Source organism: Carettochelys insculpta, chromosome 26 (assembly GCF_033958435.1).
Source record: "Carettochelys insculpta isolate YL-2023 chromosome 26, ASM3395843v1, whole genome shotgun sequence".
Lineage (NCBI taxonomy): Eukaryota > Metazoa > Chordata > Testudines > Carettochelyidae > Carettochelys > Carettochelys insculpta.
Window position 1 is genome coordinate 16,050,839 of NC_134162.1, and position 26,147 is coordinate 16,076,985.

At 46.6% G+C, this 26,147-nt stretch overlaps 1 protein-coding gene across 2 annotated transcripts in view; it reads right to left on the reverse strand.

Moving 5' to 3' along the window:
* The window catches only part of RSBN1 (round spermatid basic protein 1), a 59,848-nt gene that overhangs the window by 17,480 nt on the left and 16,221 nt on the right, over positions 1 to 26,147 (reverse strand). For both annotated transcript variants that reach the window (XM_074977903.1, XM_074977902.1), the window contains exons 3-4: positions 7,670 to 7,807; positions 6,576 to 6,718 (exon numbers count right to left, since the gene is read on the reverse strand). In XM_074977903.1, coding sequence (XP_074834004.1) covers positions 6,576 to 6,718; positions 7,670 to 7,807 — 281 coding nt within the window. The remainder of the gene's footprint in view (positions 1 to 6,575; positions 6,719 to 7,669; positions 7,808 to 26,147) is intronic.

The following is a 26,147-nucleotide window of genomic DNA, read 5'->3' on the forward strand; positions in this document are numbered from 1 at the left end:
ATTCGTCCATGGGCCGGCAGAGACCCTCAGTCTTTCCTCTTGGAGCCAGGCCCTTTAGTTAGCCACTGATTAGGCACCAGCAGAGGCTTTGGGTGTGAAGCCCTCTGTAGCCCAGTGGTTTGGGTGTTTGGTGGGGTTGTGGTCAGAGTTGTGAGTTCTATTCCCCGTGGGGCCTGTGGAGTCAGTTGGTTTTGCAAAATTATGTGACCCCTCTGGGCGTATTTAGTAAAATGCGGTTCACTCTTTTGCCCCTCCATGGTAGGCGCTCGCCTTGGAGGTGGGAGATCCCAGTTCCAGTCCCATCTCTGCCAAGGGACTGGAGCAGGGCTCTCCTGCCTCCCAGGGACCGCCCAGCCCACCTCCCCAGCCCCACCCACCCTCCCTTGCCCACCCGCCCACCCGCCACCCCCTTGAGAGGTGAGAGCCCCCTGTTCAAGTCCCCTCCTTTTCCCAGGAAGATAATGGCTCCTGCGAAGGAGAGGGGGCCTAAACAGGAATCTGCCACCTCCCCCGGTCACCTGGGAGAGAGGATTTCCTCTGGTCAAACCCCTTCTAAAGGGGCAGAGGCAGGATTTGAACTAGGAAACCCAGGGATCTCCCACTTCCTCAGCAAGCACCACAACCACCAGGCTAGAGAGTGATCCTAACAGTCTTCCTCTCCCAGTTCACACTTAAGTAAAGGGGAGAAGGGCCAACAGGCAAAACTATGGCTCTTCTCTCATCAAAGGAAACCCTTTGACAAGGGCTTGAACCCAGCCTATTTACCAGCTGAGGCAAGGGCAAGAACCACCACACCACATACAGCCTTACAGAGAGTAGTCTTCCTTTGGCCCCCCTTCTTAATTGATTAAAGTAGACTAGCATCAAGTGAAAAGGAAGGTGCTTTCTCTTGGTAAGAACCTGTCACAGCAGCTAACAGACTAGGGAACTGAACCCACATAACTAGTACCCCAGCTCAGGTACCCACCACTGCACTACTGAAGACTTGCTACAACTGGCACTTGCTCTGACTCAATTACCAGTTAATTAAAGTGATCTGACCACCCAGAGGCAAAAAAAAAAAGAGCCCCCCCGCACTCAAATCATCTAAGCCACCCACGGGGCAGGGCTAGACACATGCAGCAAGAGGAGCAAGCCACTGGAAGTGAGGCCGCTTTTGCATATCACATAGTTTAACCTTCAGTGGACAGCCGGGCTGAACAGTATCACGAAAGGGCCAGAGTCACAGAAGCAGAGTTTAATTTTCACCAGACTTGGCAGAAAGCATCTAAATACAAGAGGCAGTGCAGCCCTGTATGCCAAACACAGTTAACGCTTTCCTCTCCACAAAAAAGAAGTCCTGGAGCACCTTAAAAGGCTAACAATATAATTTATTAAGTGATGCCCGTTCACAGAAAAGACCCACTTCTTCAAATCTTTCACATCTGTCAGCCCGGGGACTGGGAGTCTGCTGGCCAGTCATGTATTCTGGAGTACTGAGAGGTATGCCTAGCAATGCATGACACTAAAGAAAAACTATCTATTAAGAAAAAAGAAAAATGCATGCAGATCATTATATTCACCAACCACAGTAGTATTGCGCACTGTACACTTATGCTGTAGTTACTTTCACTAAGCTGTCCTTTTGGAAAGCCTATGTAAAATGTAGTTATGGTTAAAATGCCAGTTATTTGAGGGCTCCAGATGATAGAATACCAGATATGAAAGTGTTTACTGTAGTGCAGCTTTGGGCAGTCTGGGAAATATTTAGCTCCAGGCGCTGTATTTTTATGGAGCTTCCTGTACTTCTTCTGTCTGCAGTTAAACTAACAGGCTGCACTCAAGAGACAGCTGGTATCTGGTGTACCATGTAATACGTCCGCCTGTTGGTGACAAGTTAACTGATGAGAGAAGTGTTTTCTGTCTGCTGGTTTACAGGTTATGACTATTAGCTACTGTCTAGTGCTCCCTCCACAGGCAACCGATGTTTATCCTAAGCAGGAGAAAACATTTTCAGGATGTGTTCTGGTCACTCGGCCAAGGCTGCATGCAGCAATCTACTGTCAAGCACAGTTGCTCCCATGCAGAACCCACAAAAAAAGTGGCCAGTGGCTCCCAGGAAAGGAGGCCTGCACAATGCAATAGATGCCAGGGGAGAAACAAACAGTGAGATGCAGCAAAGCAGGACTGACGCCTGCCTTGTGGAAGCCAACAGCTGTGGGTCATCACCAATCAGCTCTGCCTTTCACAGAGTTTGATCACTCTCTCTGCATGAGCTGCAACTCGAGGTGCTCCTCTCCCGGAGTCCAGTGACTTAGGTACCTGCTCAGCACCATAAGAAGCAGCCAGGAGAGCCCTCATACCTGGGGGGGGCAGAAGGTAAGCATCTCCTGTTTCACGCACAGGCCCTTAGCTAGGAGGTGGGGAGCTGGGTTTGCCTGACCTGAGTGGAACTGGTCCTTTTTTCAAGTGAGCTTCCTGAATGTGCTGATGCAGGCGGTTCTTCATGTGTTTAATGAAACATTAACTGGGCCACGGAGAACCTAGGAACCACACTCTGGCCCAGCATTTAGGGCCCTAACCTAGCCCAGCCCAGGGAGAGTTAGGTTCACCCACCTGGTGCCTTCTGTTTGCCCAGAAGGGCTTTAAGCAGCATTCTCCTACGTGGCAGTTGAATGGCCTAACTGCAGGGCCTGGAGGTGTTCTGCAGTGGGGCTCCCTCAGCCTCTCCTGGGGAAGCCAACCCTTGTAATTAACTGGTAATTGGGCCCAAGGAAAGCTAAGCTTAGGGAGCTCTCTGTAGGCTAGAGGTCAGCCCACAGCCTTGGCTGTCAGCAGCCCTGCTTCAGGCTCTCCCTCCCTCTGCCTGCTAAGGAGGGGGCACGTGAGCTGCAGTTGCTTTCCTGCTGCAGCGGTGCTCCTCTGTTGCCGAAATCTTAATTGGGCAAAGCTTTGGGCCAAGGAGCCTCCTGCAGCACAAGGGGTGTGTGGGCTCCATCAGACTGAGCCTCTCAGTTACCACCTGAGGCACATGGATGTAACTGAGAACTGTCCTGGCTCGCCTGTTGCAGTGGTTCAACTTCAGTTAGGCTAAAGAACTAGCTCAGCCTCTGTAGGGGTGTGGCTAGGGTCAGTTCTTGGGGTGGCAGAGCTAGAGCCTCCATTCTTCCATGGGCCAGCAGAGACCCTCAGTCTTTCCTCTTTTAGCCAGGCCCTTCTGTTTGCCTCTGCTGGTGCCTAATCAGTGGCTATGTGTGGGAAGCCTGCTGTAGCCCAGTGGTTTGGGTGTTTGGTGGGGCTGTGGTCAGAGTTGTGAGTTCTATTCCGCTCCTGGGCCTGGTGAGGCAGTGGGTTTTGCAAAATTATTTGCCCCCTCTGGGTGTATTTAGTAAAATGCAGTTCACTCTTTTGCTCCTCCATGGTAGGCGCTCGCCTTGGAGGTGGGAGATCCCAGTTCCAGTCCCACCTCTGCTCACAGTCTGGAGCAGGGATCTCCTGCCTCCCAGAGACCACCCTCCTCCCACGCACCCAGCCCCCACCCCACTCCCTTGAGAGGTGAGAGCCCCCTGTTCAAGTCCCCTCCTTTTCCCAGGAAGATAATGGCTCCTGCAAAGTAAAGGGGAGAGGTGCCAATAGGCAAGACCGAGGCTGTACCCTCATCAAAGGAAACCCTTTCAGTAGCACAGGACAGCTTGAACCCAGCTTAGCTACCAGCTGAGGCAAGGGCTAGAACCACCCCACCACCTGCAGCAGCAGCAGAAGAGAGCTGCTGGAAGTGAGGCCACTTTTGTGTATCACATAGTTTAACCTTCAGTGACAGCCAGGCTGCAAAGTGTCACAGAAGCAGAGTTTAGTTTTGACCAGACTTGGCAGAAAGCATCCAAATACAAGAGGCAGTGCAGCTGTGTATGCCAAATACAGTAAACTCCTTCCTATCCACAAAAAAATCAGTCCTGAAGCACTTTAAAGGCTAACACTATTGCACACTGTATACTTACACTGTAATTACTTTCACTAAGCTGTACTTTTCGAAAGCCTAAGTAAAATGTACTGATGGTTAAAACGCCAGTTGTTGGAGGGCTCCAGCTGACAGAATACCGGCTATGAAATAGTTCACTGTGGTGCAGCTTTGGGCAGTATGGGAAAGATTTAGCTGTTTGATTTTTTTTTTTTTTTTTTGCACTCAGTGGTTAGGGCCTTTAGCTGTAACCTGAGTTATTGGTTTTCTTGACCTGAATGGAATCCATCCTTTTTCAAATGCGTGCCCTGATTACTGGCCTCAACAGCATGCCAATGTGGATGGTTCTTCCTTTTTTTATTGAAGCTGTTTCACTTTAATTACACATTAATTGGACCATAGAGACCCTCTGGTCCAGCATTTAAGACCTTCCCCTCGCCCAAGGAAGAGTTGGGTTTGCTCACCTTGTGTCTGCTGAGAAGTCCTCCTAAGTGGCAGTTGAATGGGCTAACTGTTGGCCTTGGAGTTCCACTGCAGAACATATCCCTCAGCTTCTCCTGTAGAAGCTACTGCTCTGTAATTTTTTTCCTATTCTATTTTACTGAAATATTAATTGGGGGAGAAGCTGCTGCAGGAAGCCTTCTACAGTACAGTGGAGAAAAGGGCTCACTTGGGCTACTGAAGACAGGTTTTTAACCATCCTGGTTCTGCCTGAAGTGAAAGGAGTTGAAGGAGCTGCCTTAGTGCTCCTCTTGAAGCTTTTCTGCTTTAATTAAGTATTGATTAGGCCCAAATAAGTTTCAGGCATAAGAAATCCTAGGCAACACAGTGGTTAGAGTAAGTATATGGGATGATAGCAATCATAGTTCAATTTTCAGTGCTAAACCAGTGGCGTGGATTAGAACAGTGGGTGCTCTCACTGTCTTTCCTGATGAAGCTGTTCCATTTTTAATTAACTCTTAGTTGGATCAGAACAAAAATCTAAACCCTGAAAGCCTGATGTTGACCTGTGGTTAGACTATATGATCAAAGTATTAGAGACTAGAGTTCCATTCTCTTGCTAGCTAACTTTGGCAAAAATGCTTTAAAGAGGGAGTTTGGGCCTTTCCATTAATTCACTATTGGTTAAGTCAAATATATGAACTACTTTGCAGTACATTAAATAGGAATGGTCCCAGTACAGACCCCTGGGGAACATCAATACAGTAGACCCTCAGTTTTATGGACCCTAATTTAGTGGGCTTCGGGAACAACGGACATCTCCTCCATTGTTCCCGAAGTCTGCTGGGGTCTGTAAAATCATCCTCCCCCTCCACAAAAGAGGTTAAAAGAGACTTATGGCTGGTGCAACCAGAGGAGCTGCCATCTCCTCTGCCAGAGCTATCATGTGTATGTGGCGGTGGCTCCACCAGGCTGTGCGGTGGCACCGTGCATGGTGAAATGCCTCCGGCTGCATGGCTGAGTGCCTCCAGCCACGTGTGGTGGGGCACTGCCAGCTACGTGCAGTGAGGCAGCTCCAGCTGCACACAGTGGGGGGCCTGCAGCCATGCTCTGAGACAGCTCTGGTCACAGCAGGGCAACTCCAGCCATGCGGCAGTATATGCAGCGGCTCTGGGGAGTGGCAGGATTTTTTTTTTTCCCTCTGGGAGCGAAGCTGGGGCTGAGGGAATCTGGCAGGGGTGGGTGGACAGTAAACCCTCGCATATAATGAACTTTCAGGAATAGCAGACAACCTTCCCCCCCCATTAGTCCATTACAGCGAGGGTTTACTGTAGTTACCACTCTTCATTCTCAAGAGTCCTGTGATTGCTCATCCTTTGCCTGCAGAATCCCACTCAAAACTCCTTGTTGCCCCAGTTTGAGAACTGTGCTGGTGTTACTCGCACATAATTCTCTTGTCATTCACACACACTAGACACACCCACTGTGTGGTGTTTCTGGGGCTCAGGCTTAATCCTCTCCATTAAGGCACCCACCCTCACACAATAATTCCCTTTCCAAGACCTCTGTCTTCTATAACTAGGATGGAGCAAATTGCAACACGTAACAGCCAAGCTATCAGACTAAAATACTGTCATGAGAGGGCAGCTTTTACCCATGCCACAGTGTTCCAGGTTTTGCATGCACACATACATCAGACCTTGTGATTTTGGAGATAACACCCAAACAGAGCATCCGTGGTCACTGATGCACCATGAGCAGGGGCACTCCAGCCTGGCTGAAGCAGCCTCTGTCTGCAGCAGGTTAACCAGTTAACCTACTAAACCCATCCCTACCTGGCACTGGCTACTGCTGGAAAACAGAACAGAAGGCTACATGGACCACTGGTCTGACTCAGTAGAGCCATTCTTACTTTCTTTGTTCTAGAAACACAAGAGATCTGTCAAACAGGTACTACATAGAGCTGTCATTCTTGAGAAAATTTTGAACCCAAATGCAACGTTAGTTTGACTTAATTAACTGGACTGCTTGGTTCTAAAAACCAAAAAGAATGGAGACGTATAGAAATTTAAGAAAGCCCTAAAATTTGCCTTTGAGAAACTAGTTTGACATACAATGACCCATAGTCAAACCTCAGAAGAGAGAGAATACTTTATCTATCTGTGATTTTCTTTTCTGCTAAGGAAAACAATGTTACCGGCGCCGTTTGAATGGTGATTTTGGCATATCTGCAGTTGGGATCATCTGTTCTCCTGGTCTCACCCACATTATTGGGCCATCATCACTCTGTGACCTGCACTGAAGCTGGAGACTAGAAAGGGTGCCCCAGGGCAAAGTCATCTAAAAAAATGGAAAACAAATAGCTGTATCAAATGGATAGTAGTTAACATTTTGGTAAGCACTGACTCAAGCTCGCTACCAAAAGGAATTATATGGAAACTAAACATTATTCTTAGGCTTTGTCTACACTAGGCAGGTAAGTCTAGCTCTGGCAATTGCATAACTAGAATCGACCCATCTGCAATCACCTCACCTGACTTTCTTCACAGAGGGAGGTTAATGGGAGAAGCTCTCCTATCAATCTCCTTTAGGCCTTACAATTTTGAGGAGTACAGTGGTAGATTTCCAATCCCAGAAAGTATGATTTCACACTTCTCTACCAAGACCAAAAAAAAAAAAAAAAAAAAAAAATCAAAACTTTGGAAGATCAACTTTGACAGGATCAATCTTCCGCATAGTCTGGACATACCCTTAGAGATTAAACATATTCCACCAGGGACATCATTAACTTTTTCAGCTTTCAAAAAGCATGACATTGTGAAACAGACATGCAACAAAATCCCCAAAATTTCTCCAGTTAAAAAACTGATTGTTGTGGCTTCTAAATTCATCCCCTTTCAGTATCTAGTTCCTTGAACAGATAGATTTTTTTTATCACCATCCTCCGTAAGAAGAGTAACAGAGAGGTAGCTGTGTTAGTCTGTATTCTAACAAAATGAAACAGCAGTCATATAGCATTTCCAGTACAGACTGCTATTGATTTGAAGAAGTGGGTCTGTCCCACAAAAGCTCATCTCCTAATAAATCATTTTGTTAGTCTTTAAAGTTCTACATGACTGCTGTTTCATCCTCAGTAAGGTAGTTTGAAAGTTCATCCCCATCATTTGAATGAAAAAGCTGTACCTAACATCTCATTATTTAGCAATATAAAGCACTTAATTAGAAATGCTGCGATACATATGCTTGATAATAACAATTTAGACAAAATTACTGCAAAGATATAATGCTCACTCTCAGAAATGGTGATTCCTCCAACATATCAAGAAATTCTGGGAAGTAGTCACCAACTTCTTCATCTACTGCTCCTACTAGACTTATTTGTCGCATTGGACCTGCTCTGTAGGTTCCACAGCAGTATGTTCTGTTGACCTGAGAGCAGTTAGAAAGAGAGAAGACAACATGAGACACATTGTACTATGGAAGGAAATGTATTAAATCAGTGTTTCAGACAGTAATATAGTTTATATTCAAATCCAGAACTCCGCTACATACTTGAGAACAGTCAGTATCTTCATTACCAATTCACATGGAGCCTGGACACCACAAGGGACCAGGGAAAAATGGAACTTAGGTTCTCAAAGGAATAATCATAGACAGCAAAATAATGAACAACATATTGTTTTCTTAACTGAACAGCATCAAGTCATTGACTAATTTACAATGGATTCAAAAAGCTACTGTGGTCAGCCCAAAGAATCTTCTGTTGAATAAAAATGCCTCGTCATGGTTTCTATCAATGAAAATTAATCACAAACTGCCTTCAGATATATTTGCATACACCAGAACTGTTGTTCCACGAAGTGGTAGAAGTCTGGGGTGGCCAGTTTCCAGATGGCGATCGCAACCTCTCTCTCCAGGGTACGAGCAAGCCACATACAGGTGTCCTGGTGCCAACCAGTGGCAATCTCCTGGAAGGTCTGCCTCGACATGCGGAATTTCCACAGCCACATTTTGTCATCCCACTCCTGCAGCACTAGGCACTGCTGCGGTGGGTCCAGGTGTGCTGGGGAACCTGGTGGTGCCCTGGGTGGGGGAGGGGAACATCACCCCAGGAGTATTGCCCAGCCACCCAAGTAGATTGCGTGCAGCTGCAGTGACAGTGCAGAGCACTGACAGCAGGGTCTCCAGGATGAGCGTGTCCTCGTGAAGGAGCTGCTGCTGTGCCTCCATCCTGGATACACATGTGCTCTGCCAGGCTGGAAGGCTGAGGGAGGGGTCCTTTAAGGGAGCGGCTGGCTGCGGCCCCAGAAGGCCTTGTTGGCTATGGGACCCTGTCCGCGCATTTCCCGCCTCTCTTCTTTTGAAGGGGAGCTTGGAGCCATGTGGACGCTGCCTTTCCGAAGACCGCAGGAGCCCCTCGAAAGCGTGCGGTTGCTCCCTTTCGACAACTGCTATTTCAACCACCGAACGTCAATTTTCGCCCTTTCGAAAGGGTGCTCACATTCAGAACCAGCTTCAGAGCAAACAGGATGCTATGGCAAGCATGGACTCAGAGGCTGTACTGATGTGCCCAAAATATTGCTCTGTTCTTGGAGTAAATGAAGTCGATATCAAACTATGTTGGCCAAAAGAAGCAATGAGTTCCCAGTCATGGAGTGGCTAGCAGTCGCATCCTTCAGTCTACGTAGACTATGGAACGTGCCCTTCATAGTTCCGTTTGGCATCCTCATTTGCAGCGTCAGCTGTGACTGAAGACCCACACGAGAGTGACAGTCCTTGCTGCATCTGTAATGGGTGTCTGGCAGGTCCTTGCTGTGCTTTCTGTGGGCTCGCTTCTCCTTTGCTAGCTGTCTGATCCTCAACTCACCCTTCTGAAGGCCCTTGTATAGTTCCTGCCTCCATCTGCTGCGATCATCTGCCAGCTCCTCCCAGCCGTCTGGCTTGATGTCTACTTCCCTGAGGTCTCTCTTGCAAACATCTTTGTAGCGCAGCTGGGGGCATCCGGGAGGTCTTTTGCCAGAGGCTAGCTCACCATACAGGATGTCTTTTGGGATCCTTCCATCATTCATCCTGTGGACGTGGCCAAGCCAGCGGAGTCGCCGCTGCCTGAGGAGGGTGTGCATAGTTGGGATTCCAGCTTGCTCGAGGACGGTAGTGTTGGACACACTGTCCTTCCACGATATTCCAAGGATGCGCCTGAGGCGGCGCAAGTGGAAGACGTTCAGCCTCTTTTCCTGGAGGGCGTACAGGGTCCAAGTCTTGCTGCCGTAAAGGAGGGTGCTGAGGATGCAGGCTCTGTAGACTTGCATTTTGGTGTGAGTGTACAGCTTGTTGTTATTCCACACACTCTTGCTGAGTCTGGACAGAGTTGTGGCCGCTTTACCGATCCTCCTATTTAGCTCAGTCTCCAAGGACAGGGTGTCAGTGATGGTGGACCCGAAGTAAACGAACTCGTGGATGACCTCTAACATATAGTTGTCAGTGCTGATTGATGGAGAAACAGCAACGTCCTGAGCAAATACATTTGTCTTCTTTAGGCTGATGGAGAGCCCAAAGTCCTTGCGTGCTTTGGAGAACCGATCCAGCAGCTTCTGAAGCTGGTCTTCTGTGTGTGACACAACAGCAGCGTCATCTGTGAACACCATATCTCTGATGAGGACTTCCCACACCTTAGATTTAGCTTTCAGCCTTGCAAGATTAAACAGTTTCCCGTCAGATCTTGTGTGCAAAAAGATGCCCTCTGTTGAAGATCCAAAGGCGTGCTTCAGGAGGAGTGCGAAGAAGATCCCGAACAATGTCGGAGCAAGCACGCATCCTTGTTTGACGCCGCTCCTGATGCTGAAAGCATCCGATAATGTGCCATCGTATCGGACGGTTCCTCTCATGTCTTTGTAGAAAGACTGGATCATCTTGAGTAACCGTGGCGGACAACCTATCTTGTGGAGCCGTTTGAACAGTCCATCCCTGCCGACCAAGTCGAAGGCCTTGGTTAGGTCGATGAAGGCAATATAGAGTGGCTTCCTCTGCTCCCTGCATTTCTCCTGCAGCTGCCTCAGAGAGAAGACCATGTCGACGGTAGATCTCCCTGCTCGGAATCTGCACTGTGATTCAGGATACATGCTCTCAGCAATCTTCTGGAGTCTGCCGAGGATGACGCAAGTGAACAGTTTACCAGTGATGCTTAGGAGGGAGATTCCACGGTAGTTGTTGCAGTCGCTTCTGTCTCCTTTGTTCTTATACAAGGTTACGACGTTAGCGTCGCGCATGTCCTGTGGAACCTCTCCCTCTCTCCAGCACAGGCACAGTAGCTCATGTAGGGGTTCCAGGAGAGTGTCTGTGGCACACTTGATTGCCTCTGGTGGTATACCATCCTGGCCCGGGGCCTTTCCTACTGCAATGTTGTCGATGGCTTTCTTCAGTTCATCCACAGTTAGTTCCTGGTCCAGTTCGTCCATTACTGGTAGGAGTTCGACGGCATCGAGGACTGAGTCGACCACAATGTTCTCACGTGAGTACAGCTGGGAGTAGTGCTTGACCCAGCGCTCCATCTGTTTGGCTCTGTCAGCGATGACTTCACCAGATTTGGATTTCAGAGGTGCCATCTTGTTCTGGGTGGGTCCTAATGCCTTCTTAATGCCCTCGTACATTCCCCTGAGGTTACCAAAGTCAGCACTGGTCTGGATGCTGCTGCATAGCTAGAGCCAGTAGTTGTTGGCGCAGCGCCTGGCTGTCTGCTGTACTGTTTTTCTGGCTGCTCTGAGCGCTTCCAGTGTATTCTGGCTTGGCGAACGTTTGTACTCCAGGAGCGCAGCGCACTTTTTTTCGATGGCTGGAATCATCTCAATGGAGTTAGCTTCGAACCAGTCATTTGTGTTTCTAGCTCTTCTTCCAAACACCGACAAGGCCGTGTTGTACATTGTATCCCTCAGATGCTGCCAACTGGATGTCACATCGGCACCCCCAGGGTTGCTGCACAGGTTCTCCTCGAGGGTTGCTCTGAACTTTTCAGCTCTCTCTGAGTTAGCCGTCTTTCTGGCATCGATGCGGGGCCTTCCAGTTGGTTTAGAGCGGTGCAGCTTTTTGGGAATCACCTTGAGTTTGGAGCAAACTAACTAGTGATCTGTATCGCAGTCAGCACTATGATAGCTGCGTGTCAGAAGGACGTTTTTGAGGTTATCACGTCTAGCGATGACCACGTCTAGTTGATGCCAGTGTTTCGAGTGTGGGTGTCTCCATGACACTCTGTGCTATGGGTTGGTTTGGAAAAATGTGTTTGTGGTGCACAGATTGTGGTATGTCCAAAGTCTGAGAAGACGCTGACCATTTTCATTCATTTTTCCCACACCAAAGTGGCCTAAGCAGGAAGGCCACGAATCACAATTGGCTCCAACTCTCGCACTGAAGTCACCCAGAATGTACAGTTGTTGTGAGCAGGTATTTGCACTATGGCAGCACTAAGCAAGTCATAAAACTTGTCTTTTACTTCCAGTGTGGCATACAGGGTTGGGGCATAAGCACTGATCAGGTGGACAGGGCCGGCGCGAGTTTGAAGTATGACCTGAAGAAGTCTTTCTGATCCACCCATGACTAATTCCACCATTTGGAGAAGGGTGTTTCTGATGGCGAAGCCAACACCATGCTCCCTGGGTTCTTCTCAGGCTTTACCCTGCCAGAAAAAGGTGTAGTCCTTTTCCTTTAGAGATCCCGAATCTGCAAGACATGTCTCTTGCAGAGCAGCAACATCAACTTGGAGCCTCTTCAGTTCCTCATTGATGACAGTGGTCTTTCGGGTGTCACTGATGTCCTGAAGATCTTCAGTCAGACCTATCAGCATGGTCCGCACATTCCAGCAAGCAAACTTAAAACTTTGATGGTCTCCTTTTCTTGTTGATTTTCTTATTGGTTTGCCTGGTGCTCAGCTTTCAGGTCACTTGTCAGGTTTGGGAACCTAAAGCCTCACGCACCCAGTGAGGCAGGTGAACTGTGGCGGGACAGTACCCTATTGGCTGGGGGCTGCCCAGCTTGAGGCGGGCGGTGACTGCCCAGTGAGATGCGATGATCTCTCCCACGGGAGGAGGCAACCCCTGGCGCTCGTTCTCTGCGCCAATCGAGCAAGAGCTTATAACCGGTATCTGTTACCTCCCGTGTTGGTTCAACGCTGTTAGCGATGCTGGAGTACCTCTCCAGGCACGAGCTTGAGCCATGGAGTGGCTACCGAGCTGGAAACAGACACAGGCCACGTGCTGCCAAACATTCATGCTGTCAGTGGATGTTACTCCACTTCAGCGCTCAGTAACATGGGAAAAAGATGGCTGAAGACAGTAGCTCAAGTATCCAGAGACATAGACAGAGAAGGCATTTATAGTTCTTCTCTTCACACACGCCTACTATGGATGTACAGAAGGGTGCTGCACATTGCCTTTCACATGTCCAGATATACACCTGAACTTCAGGCTCTGTGGCCTGGCCTAAAGTAGGAGATTAGTTTTAATTTAGTTGACTTAGCTCAGGAAATTGACTTATCCAGTTCACCCTACAGGATCTGTTTCATTAGCTTTAAAGGCTCCAAAGATCAGTTTTGGTACTCTTGCTTTTCACGAGGACTAACGCCAAATTCAACTATGCATGGTTAACTTTAGGGCAGACAGAGCACTGTGAAATTTTACATTCTTGGCGTCCTGGAAGTGTCCCACAGTGCCCCAATGTGGTCACTCTGGCTACCATTTTCAGTTCTGCTGCTCTTCAGGTGTACAGGAAACACCCGAGGAAAGACTGAATTTCATTTTCTGTTTGGCTACCGTGGTGAGTGGAGCTGGCAGCACATCTCAGCAGCACACCTCAACAACACATCTTGCCATGAATTCCCAGTATCACAGGCAAGTTCGAGCATGCAGGAGAGCCATAGCCTTATGGTGGGGGCAGGGGGGCAGGTGCGGTTGAGAGGGGAAAGGGATATGAAGCTATGCTGGCAAAACTGCAAACCAGCAAAATGAACAGACATCTATGCCAAGATCTCACAAGACATGGTTGAGAAAGGATATACGTGGGATGCACAGTTATGCTGCAAGACAAGGTTGCGTAGGTAGGTGTACCAGAAGACAAAAGGAAGCAAATGGACATTCCAGGTCATTGCTGCACACATGCCGCATCTATGAACAGCTGGAATTCTAAGGGAGGACCCAACCACTGTCCCCAAAGAGTCTGTGGATACCTCCCAAGAGATGCTAGAGGCTACCTGAGGCATCCACAGACAAGAGAAAGGAAGACATGTTGGATGAGAAAGAGGAGGAGAACGACAATGGTCAGCAGGGCAATGGAGCAGCTGATCTAATTGTCAGGAACTTTTTTTTTAAACTTTGGCTCTCACCCCCTTCTCCCAGAACATTTCACAGCCAGACCCTGATGTCAGGGAGGGTACCTCTGGTGAGTTCTCATCTTTCATCATGCCACAAGCAGGTTAAGGCAATTGGGTGTGATCTGTAGCGGGCACTATACCTACACAGCTGAGATTCCCTGGAAAAACTTGTTAACATGTCTGGAGACAGAGCGGCAATCATGCCTGCACCTCTCCATAAAGCTCTCAGACATGTATTCTTTAATGAGACCTTCTTATTCTGACCTCCATGATAGGACACCTTTCCACATTAAGCCAGCAGTAAGTAATAGAGGATGAATAGCACTAAGTAAACAGAGTGCAGCATAGTGACCAGCCTTCTGCCCACATTTGTTATCAAAGGCTGCATCTACACTATGAAATAAATTCAATTTTATTAATATTGATTTTGCAATTCTGGAATTTTTAAGTTCAAATTTGACCCTCCTCACTTCCCATGTGCTCCTCACAAAGTTGCCTCATTGCTGCTACAATGAAATTGGCAAACACTGACTGTTGCAGTAGTGCATCGGGGAGACCTATCCCACAGTTCCCTCATCCCTGTAGCATTCTGGGTATGCTCACTGGTCTTGGACATCATCTTCCCACATTGTATTTTCCTCATTTCCCTCCCATGCTAAGCAAACATCCATTTTTCCTCTTGAAAGGAAGGAAAATGACAGCATCCACATAGATGGCCAAAAAGTTGACACAAACGTCTCTCTTATGTAGTTGAATTCTCAACTGACTGTTCTGTGATTGCATCCAATCTCTAAAAATATTCCAATCCCTGAAAATAATATAGGGACCCTGACTGTATCCTCAAAGTTAGAAGACAGAGGATAAAGTCTAGGAAAAAATATTTTTGACTTTCTTGAAAATAATACAGGGACCCCAAAAAGCATGAAAAAAGAAGATCGGAAATTTTTTCAGAAAATAAGAGTTGCTGATGGAGTCTTTGGCTTTCTGGTGCACTCTAATGCTTCTGTGCAAAGACTATGTTCTCAACTGGCCATCAACTGAGTGTCCCACCTCCCATCATTGCACGTGATCCCTGAAAATAATGCAAAGTTAGAAGAAAGAGGATAGAAAAGTCTAGGAAAAAAGCATTTTTGACTTTCCCCTACACTACGCAGATAATGCCAACCTGGGTGATGGCAGTGAAATATCACACTGACTTTACAACACCAAACAGGAATCTCAATTAGACCCCACCCCTGTGTTTTTAAGGGGGTCAAGGCATGAAGATAGACAATAGATATTAGCAAAAAGATTTCCTCCAAAATATAAAACCAGAAGGTGTCTGCAATGGACATCAAGCTCCCAAAACTATTTTTGGCAGCATGTGGGGGGTGCTGTGGTCTGCAGCTGTAGAAGTAGCTGAAACAGTTCCCCCAACTATCTTAGCCACTAGGGTAGACTGCTTCATGGTGGCAGCAAGTTCCAGTAGTCCCAGGGTATGGGCATGGAGGGGGCAGTAACGGTGGTCCTCCTGGAGTATCTTAGCTGCTGGGGAAGACTTTGCCCAGCAGCAACAAGCCCCACTATGGGCACCAAGGGGTTCAGTGGAGGGCCAGTTGAAGTGGTCCTCCCCAAATATCTTAGCTGCTGGGAGAGACTTCCCCTGGTGGCAACAAAGTCCCCCATTATCTTAGCCACCAGGGGAGACTTCCACAGGTGTCAGCAAGCCTCCAGGGTTTACTTTCTGCAATACCAGCTCATCAGACAGCAGTCATAGACATTCTTGCCTGTTGCTTACGTAAAGCACACAGGATCCTAAAGTGACAGTTGGACTCAGAGGTTGCAGTGATCTCTGCCCTTGGGACATTGACAAAGCATGCCTACTCTCAGATCTCAGGGACTTAGCACTGCCTCTGGTATAAGCCCAACAATCCCTCTTCTTTGGTCTCAGAATTAGTCATACTAGGCAGAGAGCCATCTAACTTAGCCACCGGGAGATACTGCTGAGAGGGGAATGTTAAGTCTGGCCTTTTGCCACACTCGGTTCCTGTTTGTGGAGTGCAAGCAGACAGTGAACAATCTCCAAGAGTCAGGTGCCTACCCCATGTTGTGAGATTGTCAAGTTCTTGCCCAACACCTTATAAAAGCAATGGGGGGAATGGAGGCAGGAACTTAGTTTCTGCCCCTTAACAAATTAACTATCTCCCCTATGAGATGGAAGACACCCCTTTCATGCTGCCCATGTGTTTAATGAGCAGAAGCTATTTAGGAATGTGTCTGGTCTCTCAAGTGAATGCTTTAACTGCTGAGCTAAAGGATAGTCTGAGATAGACTGTTCTTATTGAAGGTGTATGAATTGGGTAAAGCAACACCAAAACCCCAGAAACCCTTTATAGTATAATAGATTGACTAGGGGTGGGGGAGGTGGCCTACACTGGTTTAAATGCTCCCTACCTGCTGAGAAGGGCCCTAGACAGGGAGCCTAAAGATCCTGGGAGCTGGTCTGTATTTGTTAACTGTGGAGTAGGGCAGCACAGTGCTCACAAATTGTTGTGTAGGCTGCTGAACTCCAAAGGGCAAAAGCCTATTTCAAGTCCTCCCTTCACCTATCAAGAATGGGTTTCAGAAGAGAGTGTCTTTTCTCTTGAAGCTGCTCCACATAATTAACTCTTAAATAGGCCAAAGCAGGGTTGCTCTGTAACTGAGCCCCTGCTTAATATATTCGGAGGAGTGCTGCACAGGGTGATTTAATTCCTCTTGTGCTTGCTGAGGAGGATTTGAGCTCAAAGGGCCCTTCTTGATCAAGCTGTTCCATTTTAATTGGCTGTTAAGGAACAAAAGCACACTGTACGCACATTACGCTGGTGTAGGCTCCGGGCTGGGGTAAGGGTAAAATTGGTTCAATTCCTTCTTAAGATCAAAAAGGGAATGGATCAGATATTGTATTGCCTTTCCTGGTGAAGCTGTTTAACTATTAAATGGTTACCCTGCTTGCTGGTGGTTATTGAGCTGCTTTGTGCCTGATGAGAAGAAAGGATCTGAGCAGTCTTTCCCATTGTAGAAGATCCACTTTAACTATTATCTGGGCCATTAGACCCTCAGTAACATACATCCCTAATTGCATAGCTTACTGAGCCATGCATTTAGTTAAGGTCCTGGAGCTGCTGCTTCCATCTCCTGCTGGGCAGTAAACACCTCAACTCTTTACTGTACTTTGTGAAAGAAGCAAGCAGTTCTGGTTATTTGTACTCCATGGGACTTGCTACAGTTCACCAACACAGGCCTCTTTGGAGCCAGCACCTGAAACAAATTATGGGACTCAAGCAACAAACAGCTCAGTATCTTAAAGCAGCCCTTGCCAACAGCAGATGAGCCACAGATCACATGGCGCTCTATGTGCCAACAGCATGGTCCAGCACCTGCTACAGGTACATAGCTGTCAGAACACCTGAGCAACAAGGGGATGCCAATACTGCAGGGAAGAATTTAGGTATTCGTGTGCATGCAGCTACAGTGATGATGAGCATATCAACACAGCAAAACAGAACACAAACGGAAAGAAGGAATAGAAGTTTTTCCACTACGCAAGCTACTGTGAGTAAACAGAGCTGAAAGGTTACAACTTCATTTTAGACAAATAAATCCAGAAGACTACTTGCTTCTATTTATTCATATGAGACAATCTACAGCCCTTCAAAGATACATTACTATTTTACATGTATTGTCATTGTACTTCGCTCTGGTAAGAAGAGTTGTACCCTGCATGGTTTGACTTGTGTGTGGCTCAGCAGATATCGAAATACATATTTTATAATTTGGGATAGAAGCCATACCTGCATAACTTAAAAAAGGAAAACTCAGATCAGTCCTAATAGTTTGTGTTGTATTACATGAAGCAAACAAGTTCATACTTGATGTGACTGCAGACTCGCTTTAGCCAAAGAAAAGGCAGGAAAATACTTAAAATAAATCATAGGGGGCTAAATTTTTCCCCAAACAGCCAAAAAGACATGTTTGAGTACAGGTACATCGTCATTTGTATTCAGAAGCTTTTTAAATTTTGGTCAAAGGTAACCTAAACTTTTATGAACTGCAGATCTTTCTGTGATTGGGTGGAACAGGCCCTACGTGGCACTTAATCGTCCTCCTTATGCACAATGGCCCAGAAGTGTCTCAACTACTTTTGGAAGTATGCCATGAAGCTACCATTTTGTGATATCGAGCCCATTGCTCTAGCTACCCTTCTCTACAATAGCATCTGATCCCAGTGAGGCCACAATTCTGAAAAATATACACAAATATTTTTAGCACTTCCTAATTTTTTTTTTTTTGGGGGGGGGGTGGGGGGGGGGGTGGGCGGGACAGGCAAGTAGGCTTCAACCCTGCCAGTTTCTAGGGAGTTCATGTTACTAAAAACATCCTGCATTCTACACCCAACTCAGGCGTCCATGCCTTTGATCTCTAGTGTTTTTTCCTGTTGACCCTACTTTGCATTTCAGAGTAACAGGGTTGGACTTCCACGAAGTTTGTATGGTTTGTCAAGCTATACAATTTCTTTCAGGTGGCATTCCACCTATAATTCTTTTCCTTGGTTTCTTCCCTCAACTGCCGCCTGTGACAATTTAAGTCCAGCATGGCACATGCAAGATTCCAGTGTGTGAGCTAAGAAACTGTTTCAGTACAAATTTTCTTTTCTCTAATTTTAATCTCGCTCTGAATGCGAAATACTAGCTTTGTCTCTACACCCATTACAACTGCCTGTTTGTTGCCTTATTGCATTTTAGACTAAAAACTAAGCCTTCTTACCAGCCTCTTCATCAAAAAGAAAAATATTGATCCAAACCAAATTCACGTCTGTGTATTAATCTCTGACCTAGGAGTTGACTGGATGTTCAAAAACTTCAATTAGTTTTGTTTAGTTAAAGTTAAAAAATAAGAGCACATCTAATCTGAAATTTCTTCCTTTAGTAGCAGCCTCGGTATACGTAGGAGACACGTAACTCTTTGCTCTTGTAGAGCTGCCTTTGTCAGCAGATCCTAAAGGGTATATGGGGAAGGGGCTGGGATAGGGCATCATAATAGTGACTATTCACTACAGATGGGGAAGCTGAATTTCTGTGCTCTATTTCCTATGGGATAATTCCACGGAGGGGGGAGGGGTTGTGAGTGGGGAAGCCTCAAGGCCATGGCCTGGCCCCTTATGTGCTGGATATATTCTCTCTCTGTCTCACATGCACACACGCACACCCCTACTACTACTACTACTACTACTACTACTAGAGAGGAGCTGGAGGGGAATTCCGTTCCACATGAAGAGCTGCTTACCATCATTCTCCCCCAGAAGTAGCCACCATGCTTACTCAAGAGCAGAGGGGGTCACAAACTTGCAGCCCCTAACAAAGGATCATACAGTCAGTTAGCCATCATGACAAGTGGACCAGCAGCCTTCCCAAACCCCTCAGTTTTTAAAAAAAAGTATAACACCTACTTAAGCTTCTGTAAGAAGCTTACTGAAAATACATGGTGTTAAGTTTAAGTTGCCCAGCAGACAATCACCACATTGTGTACACAGAACAAGCCTGGGTCCAGGAAAGTAAGAACAGCTGAATATTTCAGGAGTCAGTCGTTACATATGGTACTTTTACATCATGTGTACTCTTATCTATTAATAATGAGGAAAAAAAAAAGGTGGGATGAAAATTGTAATCTTATATTGTGTTGTAAGAATGCAGAGGAATAAGTACTCCACCCAGAGTAGTAAATGACTGAACCCTGAGCCAAACCAATGCTGCAAGCCTTTAACACTTTTGAGGAATAAAGGGACTTTGAAGCACCCCAGGCACTTCAAAGTACCAGTGGGTGAGCTGCAGCTAGACGCAAGCCGGCACTTCGAAGTTTAAAACTTTAACGTTGCTGGGGGGGGGGGGGGGGGGGGGAGGAATTTGCCTAATGAAGTGCTGCATATGCACCACAGCATTTCATTAATCAACTCCCAACACCTTACTTACCATTCTCCCTTCAGAAGTAGGGAGGTAGTGTAGACAAGCCGCAAGTCTCTTTAAAGACCCCATCATATGGGGTCTCTTACTTAAGTGGAAACTCCAAAGAACTGCACTGTGAAGACAGTCAAGTAAGGTGACTTTAAAGGAATATATTACCAAAACTTAAGTTCAGCAGAAATACAAAATTTTTAGATGCTCTGAATAAAGTAAATTCTGTACATAGCCTCATCCTACTAGAGCTGTCACAGAAACAAATTACTCATCTGGGTAGTAACAATGGTTCTTTGAGATGGCCCCCATGGGTGCTCCCCATCAGGTGTTGGGCTGGCCCCGCTGCCACAGATCAGAGATTTGCAAAACAGTTGCCATTTGGATCATGCATGCCCAGGAGCACACAGGGCCCTTTGTGCGCTTCTAGTCACGTGCAGGATCCGGTCCGAGCCAGTTCCTCGAAGCCACCTACAAAGTATGACTCTGAAAGAAACTCTGACGCAGGTAGGACAGGAGAGTAATGGAGCACCCACAAGGGCACATCTCAAAAAACACACACACAATCGTTACTACCCCTGTGAGTAACTTCCTTTCTTTGAATAGAGCCAAGGTGCTTCACATCACGTGACGACATAGCAGTGTCCCCCCAAAAACATGGGAGGGTACCAAAGTTAGATGTCAGCCACGGAAAGCAGAGCTATTGAAAGACCCAGGCCTTCAACCATCTGGCAACGGAGGGCATAATGCTTGGCGAGCATGTCATAGGCTGACTACATTACTGCTCAGCACATGTCCTTTAAAGGAACACTTGAAAAAGGCCACGGCTGCTGCCACCATCGCCCTAGTAGAGTGAGATTTAGGTGGGACAGGTGTTGTTCATGGAAGACAGCATTAACACACAGTTATGCACAAAGTAATAGTGTTTGAGATTCTCTGTGAGGTTAGCACCTTGCCCTCAGATCTCTGAGCAAGGGGCAGTAATAGCCTATTTTTCAGCAGGGCTTTGTTCCTTCTAGGTAAAACACTTGAGGCTCATCTCACATCCAGAGAATGGGAGTTTTGTCTCCTCACTGGAAGTATGCTGTCTCGGGTAAGACAACAGAAGCATGATCAGTTCATTCAAGTAAAACTTGGACACAACCTTTGGAACGAAGAGAGGGTGTAATCAAAGCGTCACTGCCTCCTTAATGTATGTGGCGGAGAGGCCATCAGGGCCGTTAACTCAATGAGCAGATGTGGAAAAAAAGTGTTCCTTCTGGTTATAAAGGTAAGGAGACACAATGGAATAGTTGCCCATGGCTCAAGTGGAGGTCTGTGTATTGTACCCAGAACTAAGTCTAGACTTCAAGGCGGTGATCTAGGTTTGTGAAGGGGGTACATGTTGGTGAGACCTTTTAAAAACATGCAGTGATCAGGTGTGCAAATACCAACGTCCCTTCTGTCATGTGTCTAAAGGATAAGATGGCTGGTAAGTGCTCCTTTAAAGATGGCAGGACAAGTCTCTCTTGCTTAAGATAAAAAAAAATCAGTTTAGAATGGACTGTATGGGGGCTACTTCTGAGTGCATGTCCCACGTAGAACACCATGCCCCAAAACATTTCCACTTTATGTCTCTCGCATGGAAGTTCGCCGATGGTGCATCAGAACGTGCTTGACCTGTTCAGAGCATGAGGCCTCTAATGGGCCGAGCCAATCAGCCAAACCATGAGGTGAAGTGTACACGGCTGTGGGTGCACCAGCAACCCTTGGTTCTGCAAAAGCAGGTCCAGAACAAGGGCAATTGGCCGTGGAGGACACACTAAAATTCCCTTGCAGGATCGGTCATTAGTGTTGTCGAGCCCAGGCTGGGGCTATGAGGAAGAGCCACACTGGAGGGAGCTGATTTCTCCCATACTTTGTGGATGAGCACTGGCGGAGGGATGGGGAAGGGGAGCAGGTTATAAAAAGAGGTCCTTTCCATTGGATAAGCAAAGCGTCGCTGAGAGATCCCTGTCCTATACCTGCACTGGAACAATAGAAACATTTCTTGTTGCTGTAGGTTGCAAACAGGTCTATGGACGCAATGCCCCAGATTTGAAAAAAAAATATGACTGAGAACATCGGATCCTATCTCCCATTTGTGGTCTGGTGCAAAACTGTCTGCTCAGCAGATCAGCTGTGGTATTATTTACACCCAGTAAGTACAAGGCCAGCGTTACGCCATTCTGTATGCACCAGTTTCATAATTGGAAGGCCTCCGCAGAGAGAGAGCAGGGTCTCACATCCCCTTGCCGCTTTATATAATACATTGTAATAACGTCCTCTGAATATTCTCACCAAGGCATCAAGAATGTGGGACAAAGCATTTGCAAGCACTGAATACCTTTTAGTTCCACAAGGTTTATAAAAGGCCATTTCTTGTCAAGACCACCAGCCCTGGACTGACATGTCTATGTGAGCACCCTCCCTGCCCCCAACCTACACTAGATGCATCAGTAGTTATGGACACAGCAGCATGGGCTTGGTGAAAGGGATCCCCAGATAAGAGATTGCTGGGTCTTGTCCATTGCCACAGGGATTGCAATACCTGCATGGTGGGGATACTCATTTGTGAATAGTGTGCCTTGCGGGCGTACACAGGATCAGTAGCCAATGTTGTAGATAACCAAAATGCAGCCTGGCATGCTGTACTACATACGTAGTAGCAGCAGCCATATGACCCATCAACTGTAAGCAGGTCATTACCTGCACCATTGGGCTATGAATGAGCACCCTCGATTCAAGATTGGATCGCGTGGAAGCACTGGATAGCTAAGTACAATCTTGCTGTCCTCAGGTTGACATGAGCCCCTATAAACTATGTTTTGCATGAGCAGTCATTGATTTTTGCAAACTGTCGATGCAGCCCAAGGATTGAAACATCTCCATGGTGATGGATATCTGAAGGATGTTCAAAGGGGAGTGCCACTTGAGAAGGCAATTGTCCAGGTACAGGACTACTCACGTGTCCAGATGATGCAGATATGCTGACACCACAGCAAGGGTCTTGGAGAAAACCCTGGGTGCTGTCCAGAGGCTGAAGGGCAATACCCTGTATTGAAAATCTTCTATTCCTACCATGAACTGAAGGAAGTGTCTGTGAGCCAGTTGAGTTGTTACATGAAAATGTGTCCTGTAAGTCAAGGGCTGCAAACCAATCTCCGTCATCCAACACAGTGCTTATGGAAACAATAGAAATCATCTTGAATCACTGCTTGTGTAGGTAGTGGTTTAGCACCCTTAGGTCCAAAATGGTCTCCATCCCCCATCTTTTTCTCCATAAGGAAGTAACTGAGTGGAATCCTTTCCCTCTGAATTCATGAAGTACCCACTCCACTGCTCATATTGTGAGGTGGTCAACCTCTTGTTTTCGTAAGGTCTTGAGAGAGGGAAGGGGTGGGCAGAGTAGTGGGCAGTATGGCATGGAATGGAATGGCATAGCCTACTGAAATTATTTCCAATACCTACTTGTCTGTGGTGATCTTGGACCTCTGGTGGTAAAAGGGGCATAACAGATAGTGAAAGATGTTGGGTGGGTAGTTTGCGCTGGACCTTGGAGATGGTGGCACAGACCGACAGAGGAATCAAAGTTGCCACCTTGGCTTTTGCAGAGTCGAGTTGCTGGTTACGTCTCCTAGACTATCTATGGTGTTCTTGTGACTGATCATATCCCCTCTGCTGATAAGGTTGCTGTTGGTAAGGGTAGCTATGCCACCTTTAATATGGTTAATGTCTCTCTTTTGTAAGGCAGGATATATGTGACTAACCACATTCAGAACTCTAGGCTTTGCTTGAGATGTAGTACAGTATCTGTAGCTTCAAATAATTCGCTTTTCTCAAAGGGCAGCTCTTTGACTTTTGTCTGTAATTCCTTAGGCACCCCAGAAGTCTGGAGCCAGGATATTCACCTCATAACCACAGCTGTTGCTGTGGAACATGCAGCAGTATCAGCAACATCCAAGGCTATCTGTACTCCTGTTTGAGATGCTGCATAACCCTCTTGAACAATTCCCTTTAGTATATCCTTCTTAGAGTCTGATAAGTGACCCATGAGGGTTGACAGTTTCATCTAATCAGACCTTTGTTCATGATATAAGTGCACACCCTAATTAGCCATGCACAATAGGATAGAAGCAGCATAAACTTTTCTCCTCGAACAGATCTAGCCTTTTGGCATCCTTATCAGAGACTGAGAATTTATATTGTAGTACATATACAGTCTGCTGTGATGATTCTACCACCAGTTTCGTTGAGGCTTACACAGGAATTTCATCCCCTTGGATAGTACAAAACACTTCAACCTCCTGTTAGTGGCTGGGATGGAAGCAGGGGTTTGCCAGATCTTATTTGCTGCCTCCGTTATAGCATTGTCCAATGGAACGGAGATCTTGGACGGTGCTGGAGACCTCTAGTTTGTTGTTTCTCCAGGACTTTGGCTATTTGAACTTTGTACCACATTTTTAAACAGTTCTTGAAATTATCTCCAAAGTCATCAGGAGGGGGCGGGAAGAGTCACCTAGGATAACCACCTCATCCAAAGAGGAGATGTCTGTCTGGTAAATTTCCATGTGTTCCTCTAATTCCCTCCTTGGTCTTCCATCAGTTCCTATAGGATGGAAGTCACAGATTGGGCCCATGGATATGGTTGTGACGGTGGCAGAGGGGTAGCTCAACACCTGTATCCTTTTGTGGATTTGGAAGAAGCATCTCTAGATCTGCTGTGATAGCAGTAACGCTGCTGATGGTCCCTGTGAATGTGAGGGCAGCACCACAAGGGGGCATCCAGGGATGAGGAGTGAGAAATGGAGTGTCTCCTGTACCCTTGGCAAGGGTAAGAATAAGGCAGGTATGACAACCTCAAGGAAGGTGGAGGTGAGGGGGACCCGTGGTAGCCACACCTGTAGGCATGGTGTAGTTGTTCCAAAAAGGGGGAGAGTGGTCTTAGGAATGGCGACTGAGGAAACATTGGGTGTTGAAATGACAACAACCCATGTCTCCTTGCTCTCCCCCAGTGCTAAGGAGAGAATCTAACCTGCATCAGCAATTGAGGTAGTGGGCTATGGTGCCAAGCCTTGGCCTGTGCCTTCTACCATTCCCTCCAGGAGTCAGTACCCATAGGTTCTGAGGCTGGAGGCAAAGAGTGCTGTGCCAGGGGTAGTTCCGGTGCCAACTGGTCTTTAGGTATTAGCAGTGATGAGCTTCCTGAACATATTGGCTCCGAGCAGGATCCTTGCACCAACATCAGTAGAGTCCGTTTTAGACTTAGGCTGCTTGTCCTCCTTAGTCAGTGAGGAAGCTTGGCCCTCAGCATGACTCATCTTGTCACCAGATAAAAACAGGCAAAGATCAAGTCGAAGATCATTTCTTTTCCTTATGGCTTTCTGGGGAAACTAGTGAGGCCGCTTGATGTTTCGGACCCACTCCCAGGCCTTCAAATGTTGGTCAGTTAGCAGTATCAAGCTGGAGAGCTTTTTCAAAGAATCCGTCTCATATCTGTCCTTTGCAGCTCTTGCTGTGAGCTTGAGTAATGAGGGCACTTATGAGGCAAATGGAACTCTAGGCAACAGTAACAGAGAGAAAGCCATGCTAGTATATATATCAAAACAAAAAAAGCAGTCAAGTAGCACTTTAAAGATTCACAAAACAATTTTATTACGTGAGCTTTTGTGGGACAGACCCACTTCTTCAGACCATAGCCATAACAGAACAGACTCAATATTTAAAGGCACAGAGAACCAAAAACAGTAATTAAGGTGGACAATAAAAAAATTGATAACAATAATTGATAATTATTGAAACCTTGATAGTTTTTTCTTATTTGTCTGCCTTGATTCCTGTTTTTGGTTCTGTGTGCCTTAAATACTGAGTCTGTTCTAGTACGGCTACCATCTGAAGTGGGTCTGTCCCACAAAAGCTCACCTAATAAATTAATTTTGTTACTCTTTAAAGTGCCATTTGACTGCTTTTTGGTTTTCCTAAGCAACAGTATGCATTGACAGTGGCCATTAGAAGCCATCATTGCCTCGAGGCAAGAGTCACTTTTTAAAATCTGATGTAGGTATTTTAGCGAAACAAGAGAGCTGATAACTTAGTTCTTAGAATTCTGAACGAGGAGAACCAGTTGAACAAGGTGTTAAAAGCACTATACTTAAGAATCATTACATAACTTTTTGTAAACTATGACTGCTATAAACTAGTACATACAAACTACTACTATGAAAAGCTCAGTACAAAACTATGTACATAAGATAGATCAAAATTTGTTTTTCAAACATGCTACTGAGGAGCCAAGAAGTCTACCTGCAGCCAAGGGTGGTTGAGAGGTACTGGATCAGACCGGATTGACACACGACTAAAAGCATGCAAAGGGCCTGGTGCACTCCTGCACATGCACAATCCAAATAGCACCTACTTGGCAAATGTC